Genomic DNA, 15,000 nt, shown 5'->3' on the forward strand with positions numbered 1-15,000 from the left:
CTCTAACCACTGAGCTACTGGAGACTCTATGGTGAGCAAGGTCGAAATGTGGGTTTTGACTCGAGCTGCATCACGCAGCTACAGAGTCAAATAACGGCAGCATAGCTCATAACTGCATCACGCAGTCACATTAAAGCATATCTACGATGCGGCAAACCAACCACCCAAGTGAGCAAAAGAGAGAAGGATATACACAGTAAATGAAATGGTGACAATAGAACCCACTGGAAACTCGGAAAAATCCGAGCCTCAGCTGGGATTCGAACCCACGACCCTCCGTGATCTAGTCGAATGCTCTAACCACCACTGAGCTACTGGAGAGTCTATGGTGAGCAAGGGTGAAATGTGGGTATTTGACTCGAGCTGCATCACGCAGCCACAGAGTTAGAGCATCCGTACTAGATCACGGAGGGTCGTGGGTTCGAATCCCATCTGGGGCTCGGATTTTTCCGGATTCAAGTTGTCTTTGCGTAATATGTAGCTCTAATAGTACACTTCATTGTTTTGGTAACCTATATCATTATAATGCCGTGTTAGAAACCGTGCCCTGAGAAGGCATGTGGTTACTAGTAAAACACTAAACCCGGGAAGATCGAAGAAAATAAAAGTAGCCAGTGTAGAGCCGCTCGCTCTCCGAAAAAAAAAGGGAGGAAGAGCGGGCGGCTGTACACAGGCTAAATAACAGGGAATCGAGATACAATGGCTTCGAGGGTGACATGACGATCATTTTCAAGTTCCCTTATAACTTCAAGCCTGTGCTCTGAGCTTCTGACAGCTTTTAGTTTACTGAAGTTAAGTGCTGTCCGGCGGGGTTAGTATCGGGATGGGAGAACTCAAAATGTACGACTTGCTGCGTCAGAAACATAGGACCGAAAATTTAACGCTCAAAAATGCGAAGTAAGTAAGCTAAAAATTTTGTTAGCCCGCTTTATACAAAACAAATATTGATGAAAAAGTAAATATTGATACACAGTTTTTAGGGAGAGCAGAAGGAAGTGTCGATCGAGAATGAAATATTTTGCCATCAGCAACAACATTTGCGACATAAAAACAACAAAAATTTTCAACCACGAATATGAAAAATTACCATCAGCGAAAAACATTTTGAGAGACTTTTGATACGTTCAATTTTACTATTGTACCTTTGGGTGCACAAGTAAATCGTAAAATCGCGAAACAAAGGATACATCTGTGTTAAAATGATGGCAAGACACTGGGTTTTTGTTTTTGTTAGTTTGGTTTTTTTTCGTTTCAAGTGTTATGAAGTTTGACAAGAAATGTGCGAATTCAACACAAAGATCACAATCGCCTAACTTTGAGGTTGACCATTGTTTCTGCAGTCAAAAATTTGCTCTCCTAGACAAGGTTATTTATCAACAGGTAATTCCATCCTTTTACAAATAGCAGCTGATTTATTATTCATCAGTGTCACAAATTTTTGCCAATTTTGGCACTTGTTTTGTTGAAACTCAAGCACGCTTCCAACAGACCTGTTTATTTTAGTGATTTATGCACGCACTGCGGGCCTATTGGCACTACGGACCTGTCCTTCAGGGCGCGTGCGAACGATGTAAACAGCACAAAAAGACAGCCAAGTAATGTTCTTTATTTGATTAGATAAACGAAATGACGAGTGAGAAGCGATGACGAGCTAAATTCTGAGGCTTTGCATCGCGTTACCGTGGCAACGATATAGGGCATTTATTTGAGCCTTAAATTACCATATACTATAACGAGAGAGAAAGCAATAAAATTGTGACGTTGGATCGAATAAGTGTCCGTAAGTCCGTAATAGCGAGAGTCCGTAATAGCGGGAGTTTATTTCAGTCAAACGTCTGTAACTTTCGCCGTGGATTTAGCTGCTTTCCGTAATTTTATTTATTTATTTTTTATTTAATTCAATATTTATCCAGGGGCATCCAATTATTTAGCAGAGCTAGTTTAACTGGAGCCCTAATAGCGGGGTGTCCGTAATAGCGAGATGTCCGCAAGCTGGGATTGTGTCGTCTTTTTTTAAAAAAACGGGACGGTGAAATCTTCCCATACAGCGTTACCAGATAATGTTAGAAACAATCTCTAAAATATTTAAAATTCAACAAAATCTGTAGGCCAGTTTTACAGAAAAATCAATTTTTTTATATATGTCTGCAATATTTTTTTCACCAACAGAATTTGCAAAAAAAATGAAAAAAAATTACCGTCCGGAAACAGAGTGAAGTTGCCAAAATGGTAATATTTCTTTATTTACATTGCTAGGTACCTTTTCACCACTAGAGGCGTTGATTCGTTTTAGAAATTTGCGAGAGACCACTGTCCTGGCTTACGAAATGTTTCACTTATGATTTCCATCCGTGGGTCAATTTTGAAGTGACCGTCTGAGGGCTGAGGACGTCAACAGAAAAACCGGAAGTCGAGTCCAGAATATTTCGCGCGCTTTATCCATTACCTTAGCCTTACTGTGCCAATAATCTTTCGGTTAAAGGATATTCCTTTGGCAACAAGATCATACCTTATATAGCTGTAATCAAGCATGCGATGGGGTGGTCCAGTAGCTTGTTCAGTGTGTATAAATATTTAGATTGTTCATGCACATTTATCTCGACTATCTCGTGATGCAAAAGCCGTCGACGTTTTGTCAGACTTGAATAATCAATATGGGGAGCCATCCACTCGGAGAAGATCGTGCAAACTATCGCGTTTTCTATTTTATCTAGTCGCTTCTACCGGCATTAGTTTTCAATTTCTTATGATTTATTTATGCCAGAGTCCGAACGCTTGGTGAATTCGAAAACAGTAACAGGTGTCCCATAAAATAAAGAAAATCGCAGCTAAACGGAAAAGATATTCTTTATTACAAAAAATGTTAAAGAGAATAAAGGGAGTATAATGTTAATGACATAGCTCTTGCTACTGAGAATTTGCAGGTTGAAACAAAGCATAAAACAGCAGCACCAAGATACCAAGTCTTCCTATGAAATGTTTCCAAACCCCTCAAGAGGTCAGCACAACGAATTGTTTTTGCATACAGTACTCAGACTAAGAGTTTAGCGCAAGTGCTATGACTACCATTTCCAAGACGTACTTTCATTTGTATTCATCATTGAAAGTCCACAATTTTTATTTTTATAGGATAATAATAGTCAAGCAATTCGCTAAAAACGGAGAGCCTTGACGGAAAAGAAATTTTTTGCGATGATTCGCACCATGGCGTTACTTTTATTGGGCGATGGGTGTAAGTGAATGTGTTGTAAGTGATGTCGCAATTCCCGGAGCACAATATGTTGTAATTGCATGAAACACAGCAATACTTACAGTCGAAGGCTCTGTCGCTGTGTTTACTGCCATCAACAGGAAGTAAGACCAAGTATGTTTGAGACATGGCAGTAATTCTGGTACTGGTGACGAAGCTACTTGATTGTAAGCCGTTCGTCAGACAAAAACGACAAAGAACGAATCTTCTGTGGTTCTTGTAAAGTAACAGAATTTTTCGTTCGTCACGCGAGGTTGGAGGATTGGAGGTACAAAGAACTGGACCCGTCAGCACCAGCCCTCGCGCATCCAACTTAACAAAATGGCTGACCGTCGAGCACCAAAGAGGAAAGGAAAAGAAACAGATGAATTTTTTCATATTCGAGCCAAAGGACATTTCCTCAAGGTTCCAGTTGGTCAGGATTTGGATGACAGGGTCTTTGTGAGAGCAATAGGTAGGCATGTGATCGACATAAATTACCTTGATTTGAGCGAGTTTGAGTGTGGCACGTGGAGCTACGTTTGTTTGAAGAAATTTCAATTGTTGTCGTTTCGCAAACAAGGTGATTCGCCATCACTATAGTTCATTTGCGCACACATCTTGAAAAGGAAACTAATTTATCTTATGAATGATTTCTCTTGAGCATCATAAAGTTTATTAAGCGCGAAAACGAGACTCAACTTGGGTCGTCCAGCGTGGAACCCATTCGACTATGATCATCATCAAGGTCACAGTATTGCAGCAATAGACCACTTTCGATATATTAAAATTCAGTCCTAAACAAAAGGCATCATCTCTAGGCTCTGGGGAATAAACTCATACAAATCCTTATATTTATTCCCCAGAGCCTCGAGATGATGTCTTTTGTTTAGGACTGAATTTTAATATATCGAAATTGGTCTATTTAAATTGATAAAAAAATCACAGTCACTTCCTTTTTTTCTTCAGATTTTGAAAGTGTGTTTGCTTAACACCTGCCTGGCAAAATGTTGAGCTTTGGTTTTTATCCAAAGACTTTTTAGTCGAGTGTTTAGTTTAGTTTATGCATCTATCAATGTTAATCCCAAGGGGGGGACCCCAGGCATATGTGGGGCATTTGACTTTTCAGAAGAATTTTTGGTCAAATCAGATAAAATATCCTCACCTTGGGGAAGTAATTTCCCTTAAGTTCAAAGTAGTTGTTGTGTATATTTTATAAATATGAAAACAAGTGCTTACCTCTATTGAAAACAGCTGTTTCAGGGCTTTACCTGCGCTACTTAAATTCCAAGATGGCCAGCGCACAGACGAGCACAATGGGACGATGTGACTTGGTCCCATTCCTTTGCACAAAAAAAGCAAACATCCCCACCCTGGGACCCAGATTCCTAGTCAAATTCCTGAGGGTGGGGAAAGCAATAGAGTTCAAATGTCCCACATATGCCCTGGGTGCCCCCCTCGGGCTTAACATTGATAGATGCATTATCGTAAATGGTTTGAACCCAGGAGTCCTATCGTAATTAAGTAAGGTACGATCGTCCAGGTGAGTGTAGTCCTGAGAAGGACTGTTTGAGATGACATTGACTGACGTTTCGACAACCTGAGTAGAAGTCATCTTCAGAGTAAAGTGATTTGTGTAACGTCAGATACTATAAGAACTCCGGTCATAGATGTCATTGGCCAACTTATTTGTGATGTTATTGGTCGACTTTCACTTGAGCCTACATGTAATTGGCTGGGAAGACTAAACAGTGATTGGTGCGTTTCGATCCGTCTATAGGTATAACGTCTGTGTGTGTATCGTAGAATACTGAGGGTAGTACTGTGATAGAGTAAATCAGTGTGTTGTTTGTCTGTTGATGTTGTTGATGAGGCGTTTGTAGGGTCAGGAAGTTGTAGACATCGGCTGACAGTTGACTTAGTTAACCAATTACATCAATGGCCAGAGAATTTATACCATCTACTGGTGTTACACAAATCAATTGACTCTGAAGATAACTTCTGCTCAGGTTGTCGAAACGTCAATCAATGTCATCTCAAACAGTCCCTCTCAGGACTACACTCCCCCGGACGATCATACTTTACTTAATTATGATAGTTTAGTTTAGTTGTTTAGTTGAGTTTTTAGTTGAGTGTTTAGTTTTGGAATTCACAGTCCGCCATTACTTGCATTCAAATTTGTCCGACTGGACCTCTGAGCGTTGGATCTTGGGAAAAATGACATCATTAATTATTCACTCAATAGCTTAAAATTTCAGCATGTAAATGTCAGTTTAATATTTATGCAAAACACGAGTTTAAAAATCTGAAAGCCCGAAACTCCTGTGCTGCATATTAATTCAGTCATTGCATTCTGAAACTACATGTAGTGAGTCTTTGACATCATTTTCTCCTTCATCCAGCTCTCTCAAGATTTTAAAGTTAGTAATGGTGGACCATAAAGTGCTACTATGACCAAAAATCAATTCTACTTTTTCTTTGTATCTCAAAACTATGTTAACTGAACACTAAGTGAGCAACGTTTTAAGCCTTCATTTAAAAAAGAAACCTGTTTATTTTGACTGGAATTTTCTTATTTAATGGTCTGCCATTACTAACTTTAAAATCTTGAGAGAGCTGGATCGAGGATAAGATGACGTCAAAGACTCACTAGTTTTAAAATGCAACGCGTGTGCAATGCGTGTGCAGCACAGGAATGTCAAGCTTTCAGACTTTTAACTCGTGTTTTGTATGTATAATAAGCTGCATTTACATGCTTCAATTTTAAGCCAGTGAGTCTTTGACGTCATCTTTTGCTTGATCCAACGCTCTGAGGTCCAATTGGTCAATCTTGAACGTGAATAATGGTGGGCCGTGAAATCCTAAACTTGCACCAAGAAAAACCAGGCTTTGGATAAAATTCGAAGCTCAAACAGGCTTTCAAAATCTGAAGGAAAAAGGGAAGTGAATTTTTTGATCATAGTAGCACTTTAAATAGGAAAATTGCAGTTCGAATATTAAAGTAATTGTCTTTCTGAAATTAAGGCTTAAAACTTGGGTCACTTAGTGTTCAGTTGACATACCGGTAGTTTTGAAATACAAAGAAAAATTTTTTTTGATATTTTGATCATGGTACCACTTTAACGATAAAGTTATTGTAGTGGAATTCACGAGGGGTTCTTCAAAATTTCTTCCCTGCGAACTGAAATCTTAAGGTGGGCTACACCTGGGCTACATGGTGAGAATTCAGGACCATATCTACATGTAGAGACCAGTAAAACAGACCACAATATTTATATTATAATATTTATATGACTTGTTCTTTCATCCAGTGCTGATCCAAATGAGCCAGTATTTCCACTGGTCTTGAATGTGGCCCTGTATTCTGTAATGAGCTAACCTGTAAGGTTACTAAGTGTAAATTAGTAACTTGCGATGCACTGAACAGTAGTGATACAACTTTAGACACAGCAACTGGTTGTGTCATCAAATTCTACGATGTAGCTATTTAATAAAGCAGACCATAGCACAAATAATAATAATAATAATGATAATGATGATGATAATAATAATAATAATAATAATAATAATATTAACAATAATAATAATTACTAATAATCTTTATGAAGGTGTCAAACTGGTATTTAGCACTGATGCAGTAATTTGGGCCATTATCAAAACATATCAAATCACAGGTTTCTTTTTGAGAAGAGGGGAAACTGGATTTGCACTGACATCATCAAAAATTCTTGCAGGGTTTTTCTTCTTCTTTTATTTCTTTCATTTGGTGGGCAAAATGATTTCTTGTGTTGGTTTCTGTTTTATGGATGTTGCATTAAGGTTCCACTAACAGTTTTAGTGTTCAGTAACTAAAAAATTAGAGAGGAACTTGTTAAGTGAACATCAGAATTGACCAGTATAATTTTGTGTACACCTCAGTTAAGCCTGGGTGTTTGCATTTGTGGAGTCTCTCAGTGCCAGGATTCTTCAAAAGTCATGCAAAAGCCATGGGATTTAGAATTCACAGTGTCCAAGCCTATCAATCCTGATGCGGAATTATGTATGTTATCGATGGTGACAAAGACAAACTTTTAACTCTTGCACGAGTCCTTCTCGCAGGGGCTACTGTTATGTAGTTCGTAATGTATTCTCTTTCACTTGCTCTGTCTACAGGAGCAAACTGACTGTTTTCCAGTAATATAATGTCCAAGTCAACTTCATTCATTTATCAGACTTTAAATTCACTATCGTATGAGGAATCCTAAATTCTTAAACACAAAAACTGGGCCATATTGGGTCATATTAGTTAATTAATGAAAAATGTCTTTTTAAGGGAAGAAGAAGAAAACTCCCAGCAGGAGAGATCTAAGAAAGCAGTCCAGAATTCAAAAGAAAGCAAAAAGAGCTACTTTCTTCTCCAAGAAGAGGGGACAGGTCTGTGCATAATAATAATTATTGTATTAAAACTTCATACAAATTTTCATTTTTTTGTTATAGAGCAAGATGGTGGTTATTTTTGGAAATGCTAAAATTAATGCAGTGTCTTTTCAAAGGGTAGTGCCTTATTTGACTTATGATAATGATATAGCAGGGATGGTGCAGTGGTGAGAACACTTGCCTCTCACCAATGTGGCCCAGGTTCAATTCCCGGTCCCGGCGGCATATGTAGGTTGAGTTTGTTGTTGGTTCTCTGCTTGCTCTGAGAGGTTTTTCTCCGGGTACTCTCGTTTTCCCCTCTCCTAAAAAAAAAACCAACGCTGTCAAATTCCAATTCGATCTGGAATGCATGGACACATGTTGAACGAGCTCCTGAGCACTCTTAAGGTGTTCCATGGGTAAACAATTTCCATTTCCATTTCCATTATTATTCAAAGCACTTTAAAATGTACATGTACATGTGGAGATTTGACATGTATATGGTAGTTGTCTTGTGCAAAGACTGAGACTCAATATGTGCAGTTGTATAATCATCACACTCAGCCAACTCGTGCAGAGTACATAGTCTGCTAGGTATAAAACTATATAGAATGGGAAAATTTGAACTAAGTTAATTTGACCACTAAACTGGCCTAAACCGGCCAGACTTAGTGTTTTACTTTGTCTAATGCCAGATGATTTTACTCGTCAATGGGGAACCCCCAGGAGTCAATGGGTTAATATTCTGCAATAATAATAATTATTATTATTATTTATCCTTGGAATTTAACTTCTTCAGGGAATACCTTGTAACAAGTCATGATTAAGTTATGGTTTTTGGAACTGGAAAAAATTTAAGGTTCAAAATTCTAGCCGTGGATATTTTGTATTTTTTATCCTTTCCCTTACAAAGACAAAAATAACGTTAAATTTGTGCTAGAAATTGATGGCATCATAAGGAATACAGCTGTACAATGAAGGTCTTGTTTAAATTAAAAAAAATCAGTGGTTTCTTCCGGCCCTGACAACTAGTACATGTACATGTAAAAAAAACGTTCAACACAATTACCATAATATAGCCTGAATATATTCAATACCATTTTTTACAGGTTTCTGAGGTACCAAGCATTCCTGCAAAACAGAATACAAATGACACTGCTGCATCAAGCAAAGTCAGTGATAGCAAAGGCAGCTCAGGAGGAAAAAACAAAAGAAAACGGCAGAATAGGACCAAGGCATGTTGTTAGATTAGAAAATTAAGAAAATGCTGCAAACTATTTATTCAGAATAAATACTAAAATCATTATTATTTCATCATTATTACTTTTATTATTTATAATACTGGAATAATGACTTTAACATACAGGAAACTTCTGAGTCTCAAGAAAACTACAAACTGAAACTTTTGGAGGACAATAAGAATGAAGACAAAGAGATAAGAAGGCTAGAAAAACTTCTTAGACTGGATAAGAAAAAGAAGCTTTCCAGTCAATTCAGCTCTGAAGGGCTTGACTGTATCTTTTTTCTTAACTGTAGCTTTCCTGAGTTTTTCGTAGATGGTAACGTACTCTATTAATTTTGTAACTTGAAGTTGGGTCATCCTTAGATGAAGTGCTAAGTTAAACATATTAATTACGTTTAAATTAATTTCAGTAACATAGGGCAAACTACTCTGTGGATCAAGTCTGTGACACTGTTGAATTGCATCATGTTGGTATTTGTGAAATTAGGTCAGGAATTATACTACCATTTGCATCCATCCTTGAAGCAAGACGAATTTTGCGCGAAGCTTTACTTTCCAAACATTAACAGTTTGTCCGGTTGAGAGCACATGAACAAAACATGCTGGTATGCCGCCACCAAAAACATTGTCAATTTCACAACATAACTGCCAACATTTCATTGTTCGAAAATGAGACAGAACTGTCAACCAGACAAACTGTTAATGCTTTAAAAGTAAAACTTTGCACATAATTGGTCATGCTTCAAGGATGGACACAAATGCTAGTAAAGGACAATCATACCCAGTTTAATTACTTGTCTCTTTCTCAGGTTGTGAAAAATTTTGCTCTGGTTTTTTCTCATGTAACAGGGCTTAAGAGGTAGTCAACTAGCCACAGACTACGTAGTTACTGTATCTTGTATTGGGCAGCCAGTCCGAGAAAAATACCGGAAGCGGTATATTTAATGAAAGCAGGAGTTGTGTTTGTGAAAGTGGAAACTTCTTATAACTTTTAGATGTAACAAGAAATGTCTGAGCTCCACCACTCTCATTATGCAAATGAGTGAATTCAAACTGCACATGACCAGACTGGCTGGTGCAAATTCAGTTTTGGATAGTGAAATCAGACCTGCTACTAGCCACTGTGCTAGTGAGCTAAAAGATTAGTCTTGAGCCCTGTGTAAGCAGCAGTGATATTGAGGTTTTAAATTGATAATTGCCTACACCTGTACATGCCATTTTAGGACTACACACACCCAAATAATAATAATTTTTATAGTTGTATGATTACCCAAGTGGCCATGGGCTGAGCGCGGTTCTTGCTCTGCACATTGTTTGTTTGTTTTTTAGTTTTGTGGATGACCAGAACCAAACTTCCAGTCGGCCATATAGTCAGTGGCTCTGCAAATGATGCAACTTATGGTGTTTATTCACCAAAAGCTGTTAAAAAGTTAACGTACTTAAAATGTTATGAATATTCTACTCTTTATTTAGTACAAAATATATTGCCCTTTTGTGCTATTGAAGCGCTTGATTCAAAGCAAGTATTGAATACATAAAAAGCCATTACGTCATCCGAAGAAAGTTCCAGATTAATTAAGACCATTATGTCATCAGACATTTCACGACGGCTACAACTGATGGTGCAATCTGAGATTTCACACTGGCTATAAGTGATTGTGCAATAAGTTCAGGTGTAGTCATTGTTGTGCCACAGATTGACCAGGTGATTTTGTGTTTATAGTCATCAGTGAATCAACAAGGACTGCTTTGGAATGTGCACTACGTTGCAACTATAATAATAGTGCTAACAAAAAAGATAAATTTTCAAAGCACAGCTGTAAGATCTAAAAGATCTTCTTGCTTTACCATAGTGGATATTGTAATCTATGAGTTTACCTCTTGTTGCTGTGAAAAAGAGGACCTTAACAAGAATTCCAACCAGATTTGCTGGAGGTTTGTGATTTTCAAATGATATCAAGAGACAGTGAGAGTGAAGGGGAACCTAACACGAAACTTTGTAAGGTACAGTGCTCCCTTAATTTAGTACAGTAAGGCAATAACAACACTTTATTTCTATAACTGTAATAATACATGTACATGTACAGTACTAATAATAATAACAGTCATATTATTATTATTATTATTATTATTATTATTATTGTTATTATTATTACTTTTTGGTAAAGCATGTACATGTACATTATTATATTGGTAATACATGTATTTGTCCTCAAGTATACATGATTAAATTCCAGTTAACATTAATTTTTTTGTTGCACTGATTCTTGCCTTTAATAGATGCCAAGTGATAACAAAGCAGAGAAGCCAGGCATGAATGAAGAGAGCTGCAGTGAAAACGAAAATAGTGATGATGATTGTAATGACACAGAGGATGATAAATTGGGGAATGATGATAATACTGCAGATAACGTCAGTGATTATGAATTTGAAGACAATGATGTGGACAGGAACAACAAAACCAGTTATAGTGACGACCATGAAGCTGATGTTGTTGATATGGATGATGATTATGATGATGGCGGTGAAAGTGATAATGATGATAATGAAAATAATAACCGCACTAACAAACATATGCAAGTAAAGAATCAAAACTCAAATTTACAAAAGTATGTTGCCCCTCAATTGAGAAAACAAGAATTATCTGAAGTCCAAAGAGAACACTTAAACAGAATCAGACGTCAGGTGAAAGGTCTTTTAAACAGGTATGGGTAAAACTAGACTTGTGTTTTAAGTACGTAGTACTGTTATTCTGAGTATTTTATTTACTTCGTGTATCACTTTTTCTCATCTTTTTGGTTACATGTATTTCATCAAGTAATTACGAGAAAAATTACGAGATAAATGTATTAGACAGCTCTTTACAACCTCTAATTTCATTGGATCAGGCTTTAAAACGCAGCTCTATTGTTTTTAGAGTTAGGGTCCATTGTTTCTTTTGTATAGTTCATGTATCCATTGCTTTCTGAACCAATCCTGGGAGCCCTTGTACATGTAACAGTGGCTCACTAACCCCAAATTACACCTGAATTTCAAGAAGCTAGCTTCTCTAAAACATTTTTGCAAGCCAAATGCATAGAAATGAAGGCACTTTGATAAAAAGAAACCAAACTGATTTTCCTCTGTTACCTGTACTTGTGACTTGGGAAGTGCGAGTAACTGTTTTTGGGTAAGTTCTAATTTGCTGCATTTTAAGGAGAATTAATCATAACCAGAATATGCATAATGGGCTTTCTTCAGTCGTTATTATTAGTCATACATGTACATGTACAGTAATATAGGTACAGTAACAGACCTTTTACTAACCGGGTTCAAGGTCTGTACTGTACATTATGGACCCAGTTTTTTTCTGTAGATTTATTTCATTCTTGGGCCGTATATTAATTGGAAAAAACAAGGATCCATAGTGTGGAATGTGGACTGAGAAAACAAGGATAGTTATTATTATAATAACTTCTTACTAACCGAGCGCGAGGGCCATACTGGGGAATATTGGCCCTCGGTCGTTTTTGTACAGACCGAGCACAGCAGTACAAACTATTCAAACTATTCAAAAATGACCGCTTATTGAATTGTTCTAGGTAGTCCCTGGTTCACTATCCTGGCATCCATTGGGTTCAAACCTTCTACACAAACATACAAAGCTGTGTGATAAATAACAGACTTTCATCTGAATACTTTAATCTTGAACATGGGGTACAACAGGGAGACCCGCTCTCTCCTTATCTCTTTGTAGTTATTATAGAAACATTTAATTTAGCAATTGCGATTTGACAAAATAAAGATATATAAAAGGTATTCTTTACACTATTGCTAAACTTTACAAAATTGGCTTTAAAATGAATGAATCGTGCTCATTTTGTTCATCTGAACCAGCAACGCTACATCACCTCCTATATCTCTGCCCTCACTCGATAGATTTCTGGCATGACTTCGAAGTATTCTGGAACCAATTTTTAAAGGAAAACATCTGACTTTTTTGTTACAAGATGTTTTAGTTGGAATGATACCACAAAACTCCCCTTCTGCTAAGCTGCTATACTATCTAATTATGATTGGGAAATTGTACTTGTGGGATTGTAGAAGAAGTCAAATTCTTCCAAAGATATGTGGATTTAAAAAGAAAATTGCTGTAAAATATGAAACGGAAAAATATATACATGTAACTCTGCATAGTAAAAAACAAAGGATTTCTTTGAAGCTAAATGGATAGTGTTGCCTCTCGTAAGTGCTTAATTATTTAAAGTTTTAATATGCATTCACTTTCTATATGTGACATGTAACACTAATCAGTATGTTCTTTACATTATATTAAGTTTTGTTAACATTTAGTTCTAGTTTGTCATAATAATATCAGTTGTAGTTGAATTATTAGTGTTAATTGCCGTAGTTGTATTATAGAGCGAATTTCAATTGAGTGTCGTAAAACCAAAACCAAAGTAATTACTTTGGCCAATCAAAAAGGACTGAGACAATCCGGCAAACCAATCAAAACTCGAAGTAATTACACGTAGCCGACACAAAGCGCGGGAAAATGTGCACGCGTGAGCCACGATTGGTTTGGGTTTCACTTCTGATTGGATGAAAAAATGGCGCGAGAACTTTGAACCAATCACTGAGTGAAGTAATCATAAACCAAAGTAATTATCTAATTACTTTCGACACTCAATTGAAAACCGCTCTATTACATGTAATAGTATTAGTAATATTAGTTGTAATATCATAATAATAATTATGTAGGTGGGTAACTAATTTGCTGTATTAATATCAATTTGCTTTTTAATATTAAAATAAAATAAAATAATTTCCTGTCTGCGCTTGTAAATAGCCAACTGGTTTGCCTCCGGCCACTTGGGATTCTTTAAGTTTTTCTGTTCAATACTCACAGATATTACCATAGTTACAAAAGCTACTCCAAAAAGAGTAAATAATGATACTTCTACTACTAAATAAATGCATGAAGATCTGAAAAACGAATAAATCTCATTAACTTTTTAAAATAATTTCTTGCAAGATTCAAACAGTTTGTTTCACCTAAATAACATGAAAAACTTGCGTCAAAAGAATATGACCCACTAAATTATCCAATCACAGTTTGCATACTACATTTATTACACATGCATGTTGTTGTTCAAAAAGAGTTTGCATGGCTCAAAAATTTTTAAACCATTACATTCATTATCATGATATGGAACAAATGAATTAAATCAAAATTGAAGTGGTTTGAAATTTTTTAAACCAAGAAAGAAATTTGAACCGCAACGTTTTTATAAGTTATTTTTGTTTTCAACCAATCTTTGCAAGGATACCAAGACAATTATAGGACACTATTTTCAAATTGTAAAATTATTACTTCCTTAAGTACTGATAGTTTTACCTGTTTGCCTTTGTCACAGAGTCTGTGAGGGAAACATGTCAGTAATCAGCAGTGAAATAGAAAACCTTTTCATTCACAACAGTAGAAATGGTATGATGTCAATATTAAAGAGCAAAGATACATTTACTACATGCAAAAATGGCAGCCAACAAATTATTCTTTTGTCTTTGCATTAATTAGCCTAACTAGCCTCGTTTTACAGCTCAAATTCTTTCAACTTTATGTGTGTGAATGAGGCTAGTTAGGCTAATTAACACAAAGATGAAAGAATAATTTGTTGACGGCCATTATTGCATTCGGCCAATGTACTACTACTTCTACTGCTACCTTTAATAATGACCATGATGATTATGATATTCCATTCCTGAAACATGTTAACTTTCATCAATCTGTTTAATTAAAGACTGAGCTAATAAAGCAGAGTGGTCAGGGTGCAGGACTTGCAAGCAGCTGGAATTGCTCTAAGACTTGTGATTCTACTTACATTAAATTTAAAAGTTGAGAGGTCATGCCAATGCTCATGTGACAAACTAATGCATTGCTGACTCCACTGTGACATTAGCTGTGAACTGTGAAATGACTTTTGATCCCTGAAGATGTCAACTAATATTACTAGTTTATTAGTTAACCAGAGTAACAGAGCATTATCATTGATTTGTTTTCTTTGTTTACTCCAGACATGAACAAGATTTTAACTGACCTTATACTGGACTCCTGTGTTTCCATATCTTTGATGCCAGATAAACTTCTGATGGA

The 15,000-nt window shown here is 36.5% G+C and overlaps 2 protein-coding genes across 2 annotated transcripts in view; one reads left to right on the plus strand and one right to left on the minus strand.

The window, feature by feature from the left end:
• LOC138013231 (universal stress protein Slr1101-like) overlaps nt 1–3,530 on the minus strand; it is a 10,081-nt gene extending 6,551 nt beyond the window's left edge. Inside the window, exon 1 of the mRNA XM_068860251.1 lies at nt 3,313–3,530. Within this exon, the coding sequence (XP_068716352.1) occupies nt 3,313–3,379 (67 nt within the window). The 5' untranslated portion in view covers nt 3,380–3,530. The remainder of the gene's footprint in view (nt 1–3,312) is intronic.
• Nucleotides 3,531–3,561: 31 nt separating this feature from the next.
• The window catches only part of LOC138013232 (nucleolar MIF4G domain-containing protein 1-like), a 33,827-nt gene continuing 22,388 nt past the window's right edge, over nt 3,562–15,000 (plus strand). Inside the window, exons 1-8 of the mRNA XM_068860252.1 lie at nt 3,562–3,704; nt 7,542–7,642; nt 8,734–8,859; nt 8,991–9,138; nt 10,792–10,871; nt 11,148–11,572; nt 14,264–14,334; nt 14,922–15,000. The exon at nt 14,922–15,000 is cut by the window's right edge and continues 50 nt beyond it. Coding sequence (XP_068716353.1) covers nt 3,572–3,704; nt 7,542–7,642; nt 8,734–8,859; nt 8,991–9,138; nt 10,792–10,871; nt 11,148–11,572; nt 14,264–14,334; nt 14,922–15,000 — 1,163 coding nt within the window. The 5' untranslated portion in view covers nt 3,562–3,571. The remainder of the gene's footprint in view (nt 3,705–7,541; nt 7,643–8,733; nt 8,860–8,990; nt 9,139–10,791; nt 10,872–11,147; nt 11,573–14,263; nt 14,335–14,921) is intronic.

The sequence above is a fragment of the Montipora foliosa genome, chromosome 8 (assembly GCF_036669935.1).
Source record: "Montipora foliosa isolate CH-2021 chromosome 8, ASM3666993v2, whole genome shotgun sequence".
Classification (NCBI taxonomy): domain Eukaryota; kingdom Metazoa; phylum Cnidaria; class Anthozoa; order Scleractinia; family Acroporidae; genus Montipora; species Montipora foliosa.